This window comes from Castanea sativa, chromosome 6 (genome assembly GCF_040712315.1).
Source record: "Castanea sativa cultivar Marrone di Chiusa Pesio chromosome 6, ASM4071231v1".
Classification (NCBI taxonomy): domain Eukaryota; kingdom Viridiplantae; phylum Streptophyta; class Magnoliopsida; order Fagales; family Fagaceae; genus Castanea; species Castanea sativa.
In genome coordinates, this window is record NC_134018.1 from 16,771,006 (window position 1) to 16,791,407 (window position 20,402).

Genomic DNA, 20,402 nt, shown 5'->3' on the forward strand with positions numbered 1-20,402 from the left:
TTCGTGTATGATTATTTATAATTTTTTAAGATACTTTGTTCATCATCATGAACATGAAGTAATCTTCTTTTGAATAAATAATATTACATATCAAAACAAAAAAGTTTCAAGTTCAAAGGTTCTTATACTTGAAAACTTTGAGGGTATGTTTAGTAATTGTTTTTTCCCTTTATTTTCTATTTCGAAAAACAAATTTCTATTTTTGAAACTAAAAACTTATTTGGCAACCCAAAATGGCCAGAAAACAAAACTTGTTCTCAAAACTTAATTTGTGAAGGAAATTAAAGACATGCAAAATACTGTTTTCAGTTTCTAATTTTCAAAAGTCAATGAAAACAAGTATTTAATTTAATGAATCATCTCATTTAATGAGTGTATTAGAGTATAAATCCTAGTAACAATATATTTTAGTATTTTCTATTTTTTTTCTTTCAAAAAACTATTTTTTTAATTTCAACTAACCAAACATGTTTTTGATTTAAAAAAAACAAGATTTTTTTTTCTCTTTATATTCCCAAAAACAAGTTTTTGAAAATAGAAAACAAAAAACGATTACAAAAAATAACCTAAAACTTAACGGCAACTCTTTTCCCAATGGGGGAAAATGATGCAACCATAGAAGATTAATTTGTTACTATAAAAATTTACCAATTCAAGACTTATTTTGTGGGGCTCACATGTGAATTCCAAATGAAGTAAAAGTCACGTGGCTTTTAAAATTCTAGTTATATGTGTCCTAGTGTTAAAAACAATTTTTTATTTTGCTTTTTGTTTAATAAGTTATGGTTAATTTTATATTTAGTGGAAAATATGTAATTTAAGCAATTTCAGCATATTATGGGTATTTTGGTAGTTGAGTCTGAAATTTTCAAGGAGATCTTGAATATTGTGGGTTTAATTTTCTTTGAATTAGGAGGTTTTTCTTTTCTTTTCCATAGGATAAGAATATATAACCATACTAAAATCTCCACATTACAAGTCAGAGCTCTATAACACATTTATGGACGATAATAAAAAATCATATGCTTCCACATAATACATGAATATATTGCAAAACTCCAATTGGATCACACAAACTCACAATCTTACCAAGAATAAGGAACCTTAACATCAATTCTAGGCCTACCACGCCTAAGGCTAACAAACCTCAAGTGACCAACCTCTAATAAAATTAATTAAGGCCTCGTTGAACATAGTAAGATTGAGTCACCAACCATTTATAGCAAAAGTTTCCAAATTTAACATAGACTCCAATAATCACCAATGTAGTAAGCTCCATATCCAAGGTATAGCTAATTAATCTGAAAAATTGTTAGAGGGTGGAATGAGCTAAAGCCCAGTAAGTAGCCTAATTAGAGAAATGCAAGTTTCATGATAATAATCATTTTACAAAACATGCTATAATTTGGGAATCTCTATTTAAATTATGCAAAATAAATTTCATAACAACATGACAAGAATGACAGAAATAATTTAGTATCAAGATTCCCAAAATAACTATGAAACTACATATTATTTGTTGTGAGCTAGAAAATATCCAATATTATTTCAAAACCAAAAACCTCACCCGAGGTGCCATAAAGACGGAAATGTCACAAAGACATCATACCGTCACAGATAGGTTGAAACCCAAACACACTAGCATGGAGGAAATTTGCAGGCTAGCATAGTGAGAGGAAAAAATATAATAAGTTAACATACGTTTGAGAGAATTTTGGAAACTAGCATCTCGAGTTTTAAAAAATTGAGATCGATGACAAAAATCGAGGCTTTCAAACTCGAGTTCTTTTGCTGCCGTGGAGCAATTTAGCCACATAGATCTTGAGTTTTACAGACTCAAGTTCTAAAAAGCAAAACTGAGTAGATTTTTGTCAGGGAAATTCCATTAAACTGGCTAAATCTGAAGACTTGGTTTGCAAGACTTGAAGAAGAACAGAGGAAGAGGAAGACGATCTGGTTGGAGATCTGCGGCGCCGAAGAAGAACGAAGAGATGCTGGGTGGGCGATCTGATTGGAGAAGAATGCTGGGTGGACGATCTAGTCTTCAGCGACTGGGTGGATAATTTGGTCTTCAACAATGAGGAAGAACGAATAGACGCGAATAGATGGGAGGAAGAAGAAGGGAAATAAAATGGTGGTACTCGAGTCTTAAAAACTTGAGTTCCATGTGGATTTTTTTCCACGTCAGATGCCACAACTTACAAATCGAGACTTAGAAACTCGAGTTTTATCTTGAAACTTGAGTTTTAGACACTCGAGATGTTAGTTTGTTAAATTGTTTTGAAATGTGACAACTAACAAAATTGTTTGATATTTAAGGTTAATTGGAAAAAAAATTCCACTAGCATGATATGTACTTTTGGCATGTGGTCTATTGGCCCTACCTAGCCTCACCCACACTTTCAAGGATTTACCTATCCCCCATGGGCAGCAGGGGATAACGCGCCATGTAGTACCTCTTTTGCATGTGGTCTCTTGGTCCTGCCTAGCATCCCCCACACACTTAAGGATTTACCTTTTCTCCCCATGGGCAGCAGGGAATGACGTGTCACATATCACTTCTAAAACTCATAAATTACATGAATATTATTATCAAAGCTTAGATAAAAAGAACCTCAAGAAAAAGTTTAAAACCCACCAAAAAGATTAGGAATTTTTACCTCAAATAATATAGATGTACAAATACAAACACTTCTCTCTTACGCTCCCTCACTTTCCCACTGGCACCCCACTCCTCACCACCTCCACATCTTTTCTGGCGAAGTTTACCGGAAAACCCCATAGGAATAAGCCAAGGCTTACGTATTTATATTATTTAAGGTGAAAATTCCTAATCTTTTTGGTGGGTTTTACACTTTTTCTCGAGTGAAAAAGAAAAAGAAAAGAGAATACAGTGAAAGGGAGTGCTGGCAGGTCAAAGAGGGAGGGAGATATTTGTGAATGTTTGGGGGTCGCATGGGTCTCTAAAAATCTGACCACATCATCTCTCTCTCTCTCTCTCTCTCTCTCTCTTTTTATTTATTTATTTATTTTTATTTTTAACTTGGGGTGTTACACTAGTAGTACAAGGAAAAAGTGCTTATATATATATTTGTGCTTAGTACTCAAAGATGAGATGAAGTTGGTTAATGAAAATATCGAGTGTTTTGAGAATTGTGTTATGTTGGCCTTCATGCGATGTTGTCTCTCATTCTCTTCTTCTCTTTCTTTTGGTACCGTTTAAACACAATAAAATTCATTCTTTTTCTTTTTCCTTAGAACCCTAAAGCAAGCCCCTTTTTTTTCCTATCAAATTCCTAAAACCTTCATACTTTATTCTACCAAATATTCATCAAATACCTCATCAAATTACCTTTTTAGTCCTATCACAACCTATGACCCTTTATTTAACAATTTTGTTTTTGATGAGTAAGAAATATGTATATATAACAAGCTACCTTATGCAAAGAGCACAATGCAGTCCAAAAAAGTACAATGAAAAGAAAAAAGAACAAAGAAGAAATTAATTAAAACAAAGAGAGAACTAAGGAACAAGGAGAGAAGAATAATGAGATGCTAGTCCCTAAGCTCGAGACTGGTCAAACAAAGAACCACTAAAAAAAGCAAGCTGCTGGTCCCCCGATCCATCCATGTCCTCAAAGTTTGCTAATTATGCTCCTTCCATATACACCACATTAAGCACAATGGAACTAAATTCCAAATACTTGACAAGTGCTTCCCCAATTAATTCCACCAATTGAAGAGAATATCTGATGCTCCTTCCATAGACACCAAATTAAGCACAATGGAACTAAATTCCAAATACTTGACAAGTGCTTCCCCAATCAATTCCACCAATCAAAGAGAATATCTACCACCATTCTTGGTAAAAACCACGAAACCCCAAAAGATTTAAAAGCAAAGCTCCACAACTGATGGGCCTTCTATCAATGTAGATGATCCATTGTCTCCTCATAACAACGACACATAACATACCAATCAACAAAATCAAAACCTCTACGCCTCAAATCATCACCTGTAAGAATCTTATCCCAAACTACAGTTCAAATAAGAAAAGAAACTCGCCAAGGAGCCTTAACTTTCCAAATACTTTCCCAAGGGAAAATGACGGAGAAGGAGCCTCTCAATTCATTATAGAACAAACAAATGTCAAAATTGCCATCTTCTTCAACAATTTAAAATACTAGATCCACATCTTCTCCTAATCCTAAACCCACCACAAGAACATGTGCCCTATATCACATGACTTATGACATAAAAATTAAAAGACTTAATGTAAGAAATTACTCAAGTTCAATGCACAAAACTGCAACTATATCAACTATGGATGATAAAGTGTTTGATAAAAGTTCACATAATCAAACTATGGATGTTTAGGCTTCCTTATAGTGTTTTACTTCAGATGATCAAGTGTTTGTTAAAAGTTCTCGTTCCATATGCTATGCATCAGTTTGTATTCACTATTCAGTAGGCATAACATTGTATGTACACCGACAAAGGATACCAATGATATACTGAGAGTTGTTCTAGCATTGCAGACATCTTTACAAAATTAAAATATCAGTCAAATTAATTATCTGTTCTTTCACATCCTGGATATAAAAGTAAGATTTTTTACATGCTACATGAATTCTAAAAACAAATTCAGTATGGGCTACTTAAACATCAAGTTTTTGTGAATTGTTAACCATGTCTGGTTCACATACTTTCAAGCTTGGTTTTAGCCCTCTATTGGAAGCATCTGTTAAGTGCTCAATGTTTCAGTTTGGAAAAGTCCTTGCTCAGTCTTCTGTACATTTTGTTTAGATTGGGTCGGTAATTCAGATACTTTATCGTAATGCATTTTCTTTGCTGAGGTAAGTTCTGTGGATTCACCTGAAATCCATTACATTTAGACGCTATACCTCATACTTCGTCTCTTTTTCCCCAGGAGCTTCTCTTTTATTCCTTCCTTCTTCAATTATATATTTTTTTTCCTTTTGGTTTTAGATAAAAGCGAAAGTGCATAATTTAACAGACTCTCTAAAGCCTTGTTAATGAGTACTTTCAGCAAGGGGAGTTGAGCAGACTGGTTCATTTAAGTATGAATGGAAAATGTTGGTGTTAGAAATATGTGGTTAAATGATTAAATTTTTTATCTCCTAAAAGCTTAAACTTTTGGGATAATTGATAATTTGACATGGTATTAGAGCAGGAGCTAACAGTTTGTAATTATGATTTCCATGGACTGTTATCTATGATTCCACCATTACTATAACCACTACCTTTGAAGTTCTAGTTGGTTATTCTTGGATGTTTTCTGTCCAGCAGTTTGCTTAATCTTTTCCTCAGTCACAAAAGTTAGTGATCTACAATTTTACATCAACCCTATTCTTTTTCAGGCCCCAGATCAAGACCCATCTCAGGCCCCAAATCAAGACCCATCCTTTAATACTACTCCTGAGATTTTGCAGAAGCAGAAATTGGGGGATCCCTCTGACAAAGTCATGACTGGTGATTATCCATCTTCCCTAACTATGGGATATAAGATTCACATGTTCAATGTCAGGCATCATTAAACTTTTGTTTTATGAGATATATTAAATAATATTGCTTCTATAGTTCTTGAATTAAAATATCGTGTAGGAAAAAATAAAATTTTTTTTTTCCTCCTTATGTAAGGAAAGAAGAGGAAAATTTTATTGGGGAAAAAAAAGGCAAGATACCAGTTAGAATCTACTTTTTATTATTTTTCAGTACTTCAAATTCAACCAGACATGATGGGCCTGAATTAAAACAATTAAAACTTTCCTTAATAAACTAGACAATGGATAATTTATAAATCTTCCTCCATTATTTTCTTCTTAACTAAACAAAGTGATGGCTTGTCTGCTGTTGTAAGTAAAATGATTGATCATGTGGAATGGGAGGAGTGATTACTGTGTTTAGCATAGCCTGGCTACGTCTGTTGTAGGAATTGACTGTGGGGAAGATCCAACTGCATCACTTGGTTCTCCAGTGTGTCATGAATTACCTCAGGAGACAAATGTTAAACCGCTTGTACGTATCTCTCCATCTCAAAAACAAGATTCTCTAGCTCACTTTACAGAACAGTTCAGCACAGATTCATCAAATGAAGGAGATACATCTTGTGAAACTCTAATAGACAGTGAAACATCTGAAGGGGATTCCTCTGGAAAAACCTGTTCATATTCTCAAAACTTGTCTGAAGAAAGTGATGATGAGGTTCAGGAAATCTTCAGACCGTATCCTATAATTTTTCATCTTGGTTTCTTAGATGTTCAGTGGAAGAAATTATCAGATATATTGTAATTCATAGTTGTAGAAGTAACACTACTTTCCGATGTCAATAAGATGGGCATAGTTATTATGCATCAGTCCTTGACCATATCTAAGCTTAAACTCTGCTGTCATTCCTTTATTTGAGAAATTTTTGACTCCTAGTGATGCTGATCCCAAAATGGCTCGCCTGGTGATACCAAAGAAAAGTGCAGAGGTAAGTCCTTATCCTTCCCAATTTAAGATTTAAATTTAATAATAACTCTCGTTAGTCTGGCAATGTACTAAAATTTATAATGTGCATGGCTCCAACTGCCTTATAAAAGGTGCTCTCCAACAAAGCTTAAGGACTTTGTGAATTTCCTTGGGATTCATTCTAAAAATTGTGCATGATATAATGCATTGAGAACTATTATTGCATCATTGTTTACACTTTCTTTGCTGCTGCGATCGCATATATTATTATTATTATGATGATGATGATAATTGCAAATACTGAGAAGATAAAGTTTCTTTTTTGTAAATCAAAACCCTTCACACAGTGGTGGGTGGGAGAATCCCTTTAAGTGTTGCTTTGAAATGAAGCTGCAAGGTCAATGATCAGTTGGGGGCTTTAAGATCTCATCAGAAAAGGGCTTGACTATATTTACATATTTGTCCTTGGATTATTTTTTATTTTATTTTATTTTATTTTTTGTGTTTATTGACACTCACAATGAAACAGGCTTATTTTCCAAAGGTTACAGAGGCACATGGATTCCCCATTGTATTCCAGGATACACAGAGAAAGGAATGGGAATTTAACCTTCGTTTTTGGGTCAATTGTAACAGCAAGATGTATGTTCTAGAAGGGCTTAAAGAATACATGACCTTAATGCAGTGGCAAGCAGGTGACAAAGGTAAAGGAATTAAATTGGAGATAATTTGGCCAGTCTTTTTTGGTTTTTCATTTTTATTTCTGAATTATGATAAGTATGCATTGAGTGAGGGCCTATTTTCTTTTTCTTTTTTACTTTTGGAACAATTGGTTGATTGATTCTTTTGTCACTTTCTTATTAACTTTGGTGTAGGCTACTTAATAATCACCATCAAGTAGTAACTTGTATGCCTATTTAAACACCTTGACTTTTCTATTGCTTTTAATCCTTCAAAATTACATAAATTATTTTCTCTATGATTTCAGCATCAAGTTCCTTTTCCATAAACCTTAATTTGTCTCCATCTGTTCTGATTGTGTACGACACTAAGACCAGCATGTGGCTTGATGTGCCATATAAGCATTATAAGGATGCGTAGAAAAAGCTTTTACCACATTAGCAATTGTCATTTGAATATTAACAATAAGGTAGTGTAATGGTAACTTTGAGGTGTTTTTGAAATTTCAAGGTCTAGCTGAACCAATTGATAGTTCAAGGACCAAATTGGAATCTAACACAGTTCATGGCAAAACTTATATTTTTACCTTTCTTTATTTTCCTGGATATTTTTCTATCTCTAAGCTAGGCATGTTGCCTGCAATGTTTGTGAGAGGTGTAGTTATTTGTTTATCATTGTGCTAAGCAGTGTGGGGTTTATTTGTTTACTTCCTATGTATGTAGCAAATGAGTTATACTCAAAGTCAAATATAACTAGAATTGGTGCTTTTCTGTTTTTGTTTTTGTTTTTCCTTTTCAGTAATATTTCATCGGATAGAACCAGAAGGAAAGTTTCTCATTGCAACAAAAAAGAATGTTAAACCGCCTCCGAAGGTACTACATGCTAAATGACCTAATTTTGATAATTAATATATGAGATCAAACATATTGCTAGATTGCCCCATTCATGCATATTGTAGTTAGTGAAATAGAATATAGTGCTGGATGAAGTATGTAATGCAATTTTATTGAAATCAAATATACGTTTTGGTGGCCAGTTTATTTATTTATATATTTTTGGATAAGTAATGCAATTTTATTAAAAATCAAATATACTTTATGTTTGCGATGATAAGCACAGAATGTCAAAAAAGTATAGAAGCTTTAAAGGAAAATCTAAGAGAAACTTGAAACAGTAAAATAGAAGAACAATGTGTGAAACCCCAAATCTGTGACCAATCAAAAAGAGTATGAGCGAGCAAAGTTTTCAATTGATCCAAGGAGCTCTACATGTCTTCAAAAGTACATTTATTATGCTCCTTCTAGATATGGCACATCAAACAAGCCAGTACCATGTTCCAAATATCTGAGTCATGTTTACCAAACCAATTTCTCTAGGTTAGTTTCTTCATTTTGGACTGTGTTGCTAGGGAAAATTTTGACTGTTGATAATTTGAGGAGGTGGCAAGTGTTTGTGGTACATTGGTGTTGTATGTGTAAGCAGAATGGGGAGACTATTGATCACTTGCTCATACACTACCTTGTAGCTCGAGAGTTGTGGAATATGGCATGTTCTCTATTAGGGGTTCATTGGGTCATGCGCGTGGTGTTGTGGAGCTTCTAGCTAGCTGGTCTGGTAAGTTCAACAGAAACAGAAGTATGGTGATTTGGAGTATGATCCCTCATTGCCTCATGTGGGGTATTTGGAGGGAAAGGAATGTGTGTACCTTTGAAGGGAATGAAAGATCAATTCAAGATTTGATGCTTTCTTTCTTTTAGACTCTGTTTGAGTGGGAAAATGCTTCAGGTTTTTCTACTTTGGATTCTTTGCATGATTTAATTGATTTTTGTACTTCTTTGCTAGTTAGTTTATATTTTCTGCTGATTCTTTAGCACACTGCCTGTGTGCCTGTTTTTTATTTGTACTTCTTCTTTTATATCTCAATGAAACTATTTACTTATCAGAAGAAGCAACATTCCCTGGCATAACCCACTGAATTCCAAACATCTGAAAAACATCTCCTCACAAAGCATAAGCACAGTGTCACAAATGGATTAAAAGGTGATCCACCATTTCCGCATTACTTCAGCACATTCAACACCAATTAACCAATGAAAAACCTCTCTTTGTGAGGTTATCCAAAGTAAGAATCTTTCCCAATGTTGTTGTCCACAAAAAGAATGACACCTTCTTGGGAACCTTCACGGACCAAATGCCTTTTCAAGGAAAAGGGACAGTAGTAGCACCCTAAATCTCCCTGTAAAAAAACCGGGTTAGAAAAATGCCATTACCCTTGAGATACCATCTCATCTTATCCACCCCTCCCCCGCTAGGCTCCTGCTGTAAAACCTCAGGTTCCAACTCCTTGCCTCTCCATCTGGTTGAGAGAACATACATCAAAATAAAAACATCCCTCTCCATTGAACACTCAAAGAGATCAGGGAATAGTAATTTTAGATAGAGGTCTCCAGCTCAACAGTCATGCCAAAACTGTATACGGTTGCCCTCTTCAACAATGAAAGCCACTTGCAAAGAGAATCTATCCCAACCTGCCTGCATATTCTGTCATAAGCTACACCCATGAGTTCCTCTACCAACTTTCATACACCAACCCCCCCATCCTCCCCATATTTAGAGATGATCATTTGCTGCCACAATGGGAAACTTCATGCCCAAACCGCCATAACCACATACCAAGCAAACCTTTTTTTAAATTCACAAACCTCCTAATCCCTAAACCCCCTGTCTCAATGATTGAGCAAACCTTATCCCAAGCCACCAAGGAATATCTAAACTCCTCCGAAGATCCCCATAAGAAATTTCTTTGAATTCTTTCTAATCTATCAGCCGCAGACTTAAGAATGGTGAATAACGATAGAAAGTATGGGGAGGGCTTGAGTGATTGGACTTTAATAATGTAAGTCTACTCCCCTTAGACAGATAAAGTCTCTTCCAGCCCAACAATTTCCGTTCCACCTTCTCCAAAATAGGATTACAAACCGAGATATCCTTATAGTGTGCACCTAAAGGCGTTCCCAAATATGTCATCGGCAAACTGCCAAATATTGCAGCAGAGAATATTAGCTAGTGCAGCCAAATTGCTTACATCCCCAACAGGTACTAATTCATGTTTTCCCATGTTACCTTTCAAGCCAGTAAGAGCTTCAAAACAGATTAAAACCAGCCTGTTTTATACCAACTGCTCTCTAGAAGCATCACAAAATAGAATGAAATCATCCGCAAACAAAAGATGTGAAATACTCACCCCCACATGAAAGCAATGAATGAAACCTCCCTCCTCAGTTTTCTTCAATAGTCTACTCAACACTTCCATGACCAACAAAAATAAGAGATGTGACAAAGGATCTCCCTGTCTCAAACCACGAGAGCTACCAAAATATCCAGCAAGAGAACCATTATCCAGAACAGAAAATTGAGCAGTGGATACACAAAACTTCATCCAGCTCCTCCATCTCTCCCAGAAACCCATCCTTTCCAACAAATAAAAAAATTTCCCAACTCACATGATCATAAGCCTTTTCTATATCCAGTTTACTATAGTTCTCTTCAATCTGCTATCTAAGCACTCATTAGCAATAAGAATTGAATCCAAAATCTGCCGTTCACCAACAATAGAATTTTGAGATTCAGAAATGTGATTTTCCAAGACCTCCCGCAATCTATTAGCCAAAACTTTGGCCAACAGCTTCTACAAGCTACCTAATAGGCTAATAAGCCAGAAGTCCTTCATATTCACAGCATTGTGCTTCTTTGGGATTAAGGCAGGGAAAGAGGCATCAAGTGATCTTTTAAAAACACTGTGTCTCTGGAAGTCAGAAAAGAAAGCCTAAACATCCCCTTCCACCACCCTCCAGCACTTGTGAAAAAATGCCATTATGAAACCATCTAGGCCTGGTGCTTTATTTCCTGTTCATTCTTATGTGGTAAGTATGCATGAGGGATGTAGTATAGAGCTAGAGCACATTGGCAATTAGTGATAGAGAACTGGTATGCTATGAGTAGTAATAATGTGTAGTTCTAGAAGAGTGTATGGTACTCTTCTAAAAGAGTCTAGAATATCCCAAGTTGTGAGGTGTCACTGATGAGGTCTGTACACCAGCTGGATTGTAAAGATTATTCTCCATTCCTTGTAACAAACTCTCCAACATATGTGGAATATAGGGACTAGGGATTGTATCAGAAATTCGGCTCCTCCATTTCATATTTTCTCTTTTATTTCTCTACTCACTTATTTGGTAACAGAGCAGGAGTTTGAAATCTTTCCTTGCCTCTGGTTCATCCCTTTTCTCGGTACAAGATATTGTTGGCATATTAGTTCTCCAAAAATTAAAATAATGTTCAAATTCTATCAGCTTAGAAGGAACCCTCACGATTTTCCTTAGGGCTAGGCAAAGTAAAATTGATCTTCATAAAGATGAAATGTATTTTTGGCTATGTATTTAGTAGATAGTCTGCAATTACATAAATAGCATGATTTTGTTAGACTCCTATATGTGTGGGATGTATTTTTTCTTTTGAACAGGAACAGAATAATAGAAAAAGTAAAAATGAAAGAAAATTAAAAGGAAAAAAAAAAGATTTTGGTTACTGTTGGTTATTTGACTCACTGCCATTTTTGGAAGTAAACTAGTAAAACTGGAGAAGCTTCATGGTATAATTTAGTTTCTGTTTTTTAAAACAAAATAAGAGAATTAAGAAGTAGAGAGAGAAAGGCAAAGGGAAGAATGAGAGTGATTCAGTTTCTCTCTGAAAATTTTTATATCAGACAATATTGCATTGATAGCTCTCACAATGATGTGAAATCTTGTTCAGAATCCCCAAGGCTGTAAAAATAGCAACATGCCTGGCTTGCTTTGGGCACTGTTAAAGGAATAATATTTTTAAGAATGAGGATTTGGGGAAAATGTTAGTTCACAGCCCTCTTACCATTCATTGCTTAAATAGGAAAAGGTGGTTACATTAGGATAGTGAATATGCTTGAAGGACACATCTGGTAGGGAAAAATCATCACTAGATTCTTCTAGACCCTTCTAGAAGAGTACCACCCATACAAAACAAGAGTACAGCCCATAATATTGTCTCTCTAAGTCTTTAACACTCCCCTTCAAGGTGGAGCATATATGTCATACAAATCTAGCTTGGAACATATAGACTCTAAACCACGCCTACATAATGCCTTGGTATAAAGTATGTCTTCATACTAGGAAGACTTAAGGAGGAAGTGTATATGGTTCAGCCTTGGGATGTATTATTGCCTGTAGTGAACACCTTATGTGTTGCTTGCAAGAGGCCTTGTACAGCCTAAAGCCATCTCATCCTGCATTGTTTGATCGGTTCAATGTTGTTGTACTTGGGTAAACGTTCTACTCTTGATCATTTTTCCTTTATTCATCACTCCACCATTGTCATTATTGTCTTGATTGTTTATGTAGAATTGTAGATGACATTATTATCTCAGGCAGTGACCCCAATGGTACTGCTAATTGAAAAGGTTATTTGGGTCAACAATTCATACAAAGGACCTTGATACTTTTTTGTTATTTTTTCGGGATTGAAATTGCTCTTTCTTCGCAAGTTATCTCTTTGTCTCAAAGAAAATACATGCTTGATCTCCTATCTGAGACTGGTCTCTTGGTTGCTCGACCTGTTGACACTCTTGTGAACTCTATTGTTGAACTTGATGGCAGGAAAAGTGATCTTTTTCCCGATGTTGGTGATGGTTGGTTAGGAAGTTGATTTAACTTACTGTTACTCATCCTGATATTACTTATATGGTTGGTGGGGTTAGTCAGTATACGGATGCTCCTCATCAAACTCACTATGAAGCTATTTGCCGTATCTTGCGTTATTTAAAAGATGCTTTGATACCATGTTGAAGGAATAATGTTTACAAGAATGAGGAGCTGGAAAAATCTTAGTTCACAGCCCTCTTACAGTAGGATAGGGCATATTCTTGAAGACAACTGGTAGGACAATTGGTAGGGACACATCATCACTAGAATCCTCCAGATCCTTTTAGACAAGTATTACCCATACAACACAAGGGTTATCATCTCTCTATTTCTCTAACGGGCACTCTTTAAGCTTGCACTGGACTTGACAAAACTCAAATTCCGAGGGGTCCTCATATTGTTCTTTCAGGGATTATATGCAGCAATAATATCTTTGGCATATAGAAAACATAACATGCTGTTTTGCTCAGTCCGCACTTTGGGTGTCACTCCAACCTCTGGGGAAGTAGAAATTAAGTAATAGGTTCATGAATTTTACTGCCTGTTACTCTGTTTTTAGTCTTTTAATCAGTTGCCATTATATGTGCTTGACGCTGTCATATTCATTTTGCTCCTTAGTTCTTATCTAATGAGTGAGCTATAGCAGAGTGGGGATATGTGATATCTTTTCATCTGCAGGAACCACCATCAGCAACTGGATAGAGTTTTGAGTCTCAGAACACACTGGGTAAATGGCTTCTCTGAGTATTCAACATTTTGTACAGATATGTTTAATATTATGTCTATCTATAGTTTTATTCCATTGATTTGAAATTTTTTTACTAAAAATTATTACGTCGTCCAAATTGTTTTTGCTCCTTTCCAGATTTCAAAGCAATATTCCAAAGCAAGATATTATCATCCAAGACTGGTGTGAACTTTGTGCTTTCTTTGGATGCTCTTGAAGCTATTTGTGCAGATTCTGTACTCAGTCAACCAAGAGTGTCAGTGTGTCTCTGATGCCTTCTGTCTCTCTTAGGCCCTATTTACTATAATTTTATTTGTCATGCTTGCAAAATTTACAAAGTAACATAAACTAATATGTAGTTCCCCAAATTGTTTCCATATATAAAGTTGCATTTGTATATTTCTTTTTGAAATGGTAGTAATTTGAATAGATGTGGTGAAGTAAAATATAATCTACAATAGTTGCAACTCAACTGGATACTTCATTCTTGCATTGAACAGCATAATCTTATAGCATGAACTAAAAATCCTAGCAAAGTTGTTTACATATTTTGTTCAGGTTACTCATTTGCTATATAATGCTCCTCACAATGCTGTGATTACTGTTTGGGAGATTTTGAAATTTAGGGGTTCTTTTGTCATGGAACCTTAAGTTGATTTGTAAAAAACTTGGATTAGGGATGCCAATTGAAAAATTGGGTCATTGAAAACTAGAACTGATAAATTGAAATGATCCCCTAACCCAAAAATGTTGTAAGGTGATTAGATTCACTATTTCGTATTAGCTTAAGCTTTTTGGACTACCGGTAGTTTATCTCTGCTCTCACTATACGTCTAGCCATTACTACTTCCCTCTTGGTGCCCGTTATTTTTTATTTATTTTGATTGGTAAATAAATACTTTATTGAAAATATGAAAAAAGAAAAAGAAAAAGGAAACAGCAAATTCCTTGGTACACAGGAAGTGTACAAGGAAAGCAAAAGTCTACCCAAAATTACATAAATCTAAGAAATCTAAAACAGAGGGTATGTCAAGACCACTCAAAGCAGTCCTCCATTTAAATAAAGACAGAAGAAAATTTGCTTCAACTCAATGATAGAACGCTCCTCCGCATCAAAGATTCTGTTGTTCCGTTCTCTCTATATTTTCTGCATAATAAACTGCAGAATAACACCCCAAATGTATGCCGTCCTATGTCGCCCAACATGTCTAAGCCAACAAGCAAGCAACTCAACCACTTGCTTAGGCATAACCCAGCAGATACTATACAAGCTAAATACAAAGGACCATAAATCAGAGGCAAAAGGACAGTGAATGAGCAGGTGGTCCACCAATTCCCAATCATTTTTACAAATACAACACCTGTTAACACCACAATTTTTTCTCTTCCTCAAATTATCCAAAGTTAGAATCCTCCCCTTTGTTGCTATCCGAGTGAAAGTAGGAGCTTCACCTTCCAAATTATTTCCAAGGGAAGGGGTGATTACCTTTGTCAGATAAGATTGAATAAAAAGACTTTACTTCAAAATAACCACTCCCTCTTTATTCATTTGTGTTCTTAATCTCAAACTGCCATTAAATCCAATCTATATTTCTTAGTGTTGTATTGTGTATAGGTTTATGAAATTATTGACATCATGGCTAAAGAAGAAAAAACGTGAGGAAGTATGAAAATTGAAGAGAGTAAAGTTCTCAAGAATTTTTCAGATTTTGGAACATTGTTTTTTTTTTTTTTGACAAATAAATTTTGGAACATTGTTACTAAGTACTTGGCACAAAATCATCTAGTAGTGTCACTTATATATATGTGTGTGTGTGTGGAAAAAAGAAATCTGCAGTAGATCTTAAAACATATCTGTTCTCTGAATAATTAGTTGATTACCATATTATCAAAAATCCAAAAATAAATAATTTTATGTCAATTTAATTGTTTCCTTTCTATTTTTCATATGATATATTATACAGTAGCTCATAAATGAGAATGGCATATAACCAGATCAATTCAAAGCCAGTTGACTATTCTAGCCCAAAAGATGGAAGTAAAGTGGTCAACAATCTTAGCCTTATGTGCCTAATAAAGTGTTTGTCCATTTGAAGTTCTGCATTGCAAAGATATTTTATGTTATTACATGTCCCAAATGAAAGTCTTGAAGAGATCAATAATGTATGAAAGAGGCAAAGCAGGAAGGTTTCATTGCCATGATTAGCCATAAGCAGATGGATGAAATCACCCAGTGCTTAAATTACTATCCCTGCTTCTTATTGTTTTCTTGACACCTTAGCGAAAAGCTCAATGGAGTAATCAACTCAATTCTCCCAAGATTCTAGTTCCCAGCACTTGAGTTTCTCAGAAATTTTGTCAACCGCTTCATTTTATCCTTCCAATGGAATAAACAGGAACTTACAATGACATATAAATGTATGTAGCAACACCTAGGTTGTGTTTGACTGTTTGTTGTATTATCTTTTACATAGTTGGGTAAAAGGATGTTAGTTTTATTTAGGTAAATAGTCAGCCTAAAGTTTAAATTCACACCTTATGGACATGACTCTTGAAGGCAAAGAGAAAGCACTTACACAGTTTAAGGCGCTGTTGGGTTGTTGGAATATTTATTCTATGCATATAAATGTATACTCAGATAACTTCTTTAAACCAAGAAAGCAAGTTGATTGCTTGTATTAATTATTAGTTTGAGACTTATTTAATTAAATTTCTATTTTCCAATATCATTAAAAGGTATGGCTTGGGGCTAAGGTAACTCGTACAATCCGATAACTCTACTACAGCTTGCTACCTTTTCTTCCAAGTAACATGTGCAGGTAGCACTCTGATGTGCTTATGGTTTTAGTACAATGTCCTATTTGAAGACCTGAGAAGCCTCTAGGTGCCAATATTTATACATTATCAATGTTGAGAAGTCCTATGTTTTAGTATTTAGAATTTTCTATGATTAAGATTGTTCCTTATATACCTATCAAATAAGAAAAAGAGAAATAAGAAAGAAAGAAAGAAAGAAATATTGTTACTTCTAACTATAGCTTTCCTTAATAAATTGAAGGAGAATGCTATTTTCCTAAACATTTTACAAATCTTGTTTACTAAGTAGTTGCATCGCATGTTATAGGCTATCCTATTGCCATGCATTTGGCTTGTAGAAAGTAGTGCAAGTGGGTTACCACATTTTTTTGGAGAATTAGGGTATTCAGAGCTCTTTGAGCATCTGGCTATTCTCTCGAGTGTCTGTAGTCTCCCGTCCCATATACAGTAAGTTATTACAGGAAGGGATTCCTTGGAGTTAGCCCTAAGATGTTGGTTAGAGGTTTTGAATCCAGGACCTCATGGATATTAAGAGGCCTTAGGAATTACTAAGTGGGATACCACATTAAAAATGACTAACATGAATTGCCACATAAGTTGCCAAGCACTTTTTGACCAAAATTTTGTAAAAAACTTGGTACTGTAACATTTCTCTCTCTCTCTCTCTCTCTCTCTCTCTATAAAAGACAAAAGCATTAAAGACTTGGTAAAGCATCAAACATTTATTGAAAAGAAATAGAAGGAATGAATGACAAGACATAAACAGATGAGTCAATGGATATTTTTTACTTTTTTGATAATATGTTGGTGTTTTCATAATATATCTCTTTTTTACCAATGAGTTATATAAATCATCATTAGTCTCCCCTCCCTTTCCTCTACCCTATCCTGGTGGAATTGGTGGGCGAAGTACAGAGCATGACACTGCCAAGTTGCCATGTTTGTAATAAAGAATTTGTAGTACTAACTCTAAATTGAAATTCTCTCTCTCTGTCTCTCTCTCTCTCATATGTAAAAAGACAAATGTACAAAAAGACAAAGTTAATAATTGGATATATATTGGAAAGAAAAAGCTGGAATGATGTTAGATCTGGTCTTCGATTCTTTAGACCTTGTTGAAAACATAATTTTTTGTTTTCTCAATATGTCAATTATGTCTATTATTTTTCCCTTTTTTTTGTTGTTGTAGAATTTTCAAGTTAGGCCAAAAAAGGAAAAAAAGAAAAAAGAAAAAAGATTAGCTGGGAGGATAGAATAAAATTTCTTCTAAAAAAGTTGTACTCTGGATGACTAGAGACTATGCTATACTTGTCATTACTCTGGATGTTTTTTCAAATGCATGAGTTTTTTTTGGTTGAGAATCAAATGCAAGAAGAGCTACAACATCCAATAAGTCTTTTATTCTTGACTAAGATGTATCTAATTTTAAATATAGTAACAGATCTTTTGGATTTTTAAATTGTGGGATTTTGTAGAAGTATTTGCCCCTTCTTTCATCTTTTAATTAGTCTAAAAGTTAAAGAGCAGTCCCAAACTGCTCTCCCTTCCATGTTCCAACTTTTTCACTGCCTGGTCCTTGCACCTACCCTTTAGCACTGTGCTTTTCCTTGCTTCAGGATTACAAGAACTCATTTTAATAATTGTGGTCCTCTAGTATCATTTGGATATTATCAAAAGGTTAATCATTAAAGAAAAAAATGAACAAACAAAATCATTACATATCTAAACCCATAGTCTTGCACATAATTATATGGAAAAAGTATAAACATGTAGTGTAGTAAAAATCCATGGAGGTATGTTACCCAAAAATCCCTAGTGGTCTGTTACCATATTTATTGGCTGTCTTCCCTGCATATTATAATAACTTGAATTTGTCTCTTCTTAACAGCTAAATTAGCTGCTGTTGTCTTGAAAGCTTTGCCAGGAAACTGAGAATTTCAAGGCTTGCCCTAATAGTTGACAGTTAAATGGTTTGGTATGAGATTATTATTATTATTATTTTCTAAAAAGAAGTATTTCGTTTCAAGGGTGAGCTAACACCTGCTTTTGTGCCAATTGGTCAGGTATTCCTGCTCTTTGAGTTACTTATTAAAGAAAAAAAAATCCTGCTGTTTGAGTTACATTGGCGCAAAAGCCATATCCCTTGTGTACCTTCTGGTTGGTCAACTCCATCATAAAGAAAAAGCTAAGTAAAGAAAAAGTCAAGGCTCTGGTTTAGTTAAAACTTAAAAAGTATTATTTGGTTTCAAAATTTCTTTTCATGAATATGTACCAACAAAGACATTTCCTCTTGATAGGCTCTAACCCTCCCAGCTTCTCCCCCCCCCCCCCCAAGGGGCTGTGTGGGGAGCAGCCTCTTCCAATTGTAATTGGACCTTATTTGTAATATAGAGATATGGTCTGTGAAGCTGTAATAATGTTCTTGTTGCTTGGAAGGCTCATTTTTTGCCCTCCTCTACCTTACCACTTAGAGTACTCGTATTAGAGCATGTATAATAGAAAACGTACCGCATTTTAGCCAATTAAACCCAAAATTTACCCACATTAGGCCATGCAAAGTTGTGTAAAAATACATGGTTGCTACAATTGCCATGTAATTTATACTAGCACTATTTATTTTGCATTTAGTTTTTTATTCTTTCTTTATGTATCTCAAGGAAAGGAAGAGAGTGGATGATGATATTTTTGTGTGAAGAAAGAGAAACAATTTTTAAAAATCAAGAAAATTGATATTTTAAGGAAATGTAGGGCAAAATAGAAAATCTGATGTAAGGTGTTTTGAAAATTAAGTATGTAAAATAGAAAAAGTAGGTTTTTATGTTAAAATAGATTGGAATTTTTCCACAAGTTGATATAAATGCTTTTAGCGAATTACACAGCACATCTATAATTTTTTGGAGTTTTGTGTAATTTTATTAATCTGTGAAGAAATTAGCTTATTTTGTTTGTAGACACAACTGGGTAAACATTGAATTCAAGACTAAGTACAATTTCTACCACCCTAACATGTTGATATTCTTTTGACTGCAAAATATATCAAAGTTTTTGAACTGTTCAGACTTCAGACTATTTTTCTTAGAACAGTCTCGTTTTCATCACTAAAATCAGATGTCCACATCCTTGATGAAAAGAATGATTTCCTTTTAGCATTTTGGAAAAATGTGCTTATGGCTTGTGTTTGGGTCAATGAAATATCTGAAGATAATATAAAGAAGAGACTTTTCACTCCAAATCTTGATTTGTGGTGGTATATGCAATTTATTTGTAATTTTTTACCTTTGGTCTTTACTTTCTTTGAAGCCTTAAGTTGTTAATTTCAAAATTACATGCTAGACTTGAGCAAACATGTGTTATTTTCTTTCTAAAGTATTTGAAAGTAACAATTATCTTCCAATTTTAATGTGTAGACATAATATTTGCTATATATATAACCAACATTTCTTGTGGTGATAGTTTCTCTCTCTCTTTTTCTTTTTCTTCTATGCCTTTCTTTATCTTTCTGATAATAATTTGAAGAATTATTGTCCTCATAATATTTGCCTTTTTCTTTATAGTTATTGTCCTCATAATATTATTATATTTTGATTTTCTTTGTCTTTCAGATAGTAATTTGAAGAATTATTGTCATCATAATATTACTTTTTTTCTTTATAGGTATTGTACTCATAATATATTATATTTTGACTTTTGCTCTTTAGATGCTTATATCTAGTCTTGTAAGACTCAAAGGGAACCGGATAGATGATTCTCCTTTGAACAACAACAACAACAAAACCGTAGTCCCAAAATTTTGGGGTCATCTATGAATCCTCCTATGAAGTGTGGTGATATTCATGTTACAGGGCATGGACTCGGCAAAAGCTAGAAATGGCATTAAACAGAGGATCTTGTTGAATTCTGCTGTGATCGATAAATAAGGACTTCCCACCATGGTGGCCATAAACATTATGCTGGAAGGTAAGCCACAGATT

At 34.5% G+C, this 20,402-nt stretch overlaps 1 protein-coding gene across 3 annotated transcripts in view; it reads left to right on the forward strand.

Annotated features, from left to right (window-relative positions):
• LOC142641366 (B3 domain-containing transcription repressor VAL2-like) overlaps nt 1-18,600 on the forward strand; it is a 33,568-nt gene extending 14,968 nt beyond the window's left edge. Inside the window, exons 4-12 of one of the 3 annotated variants that reach the window (XR_012845390.1) lie at nt 5,382-5,493; nt 5,954-6,245; nt 6,397-6,496; nt 7,004-7,178; nt 7,954-8,027; nt 13,566-13,614; nt 13,753-13,874; nt 18,320-18,406; nt 18,495-18,600. Coding sequence is in view for 2 of the 3 variants with exons in the window: in XM_075815785.1 (XP_075671900.1) it covers nt 5,382-5,493; nt 5,954-6,245; nt 6,397-6,496; nt 7,004-7,178; nt 7,954-8,027; nt 13,566-13,589 (777 nt within the window). In the remaining variant the exon portion in view is untranslated. Of the gene's footprint in view, nt 1-5,381; nt 5,494-5,953; nt 6,246-6,396; nt 6,497-7,003; nt 7,179-7,953; nt 8,028-13,565; nt 13,615-13,752; nt 14,091-18,319; nt 18,407-18,494 lie in introns of those variants that run through there. The other 2 variants (XM_075815786.1, XM_075815785.1) reach the window with 2 other exon arrangements.
• The last annotated feature ends 1,802 nt before the right edge of the window (nt 18,601-20,402 follow it).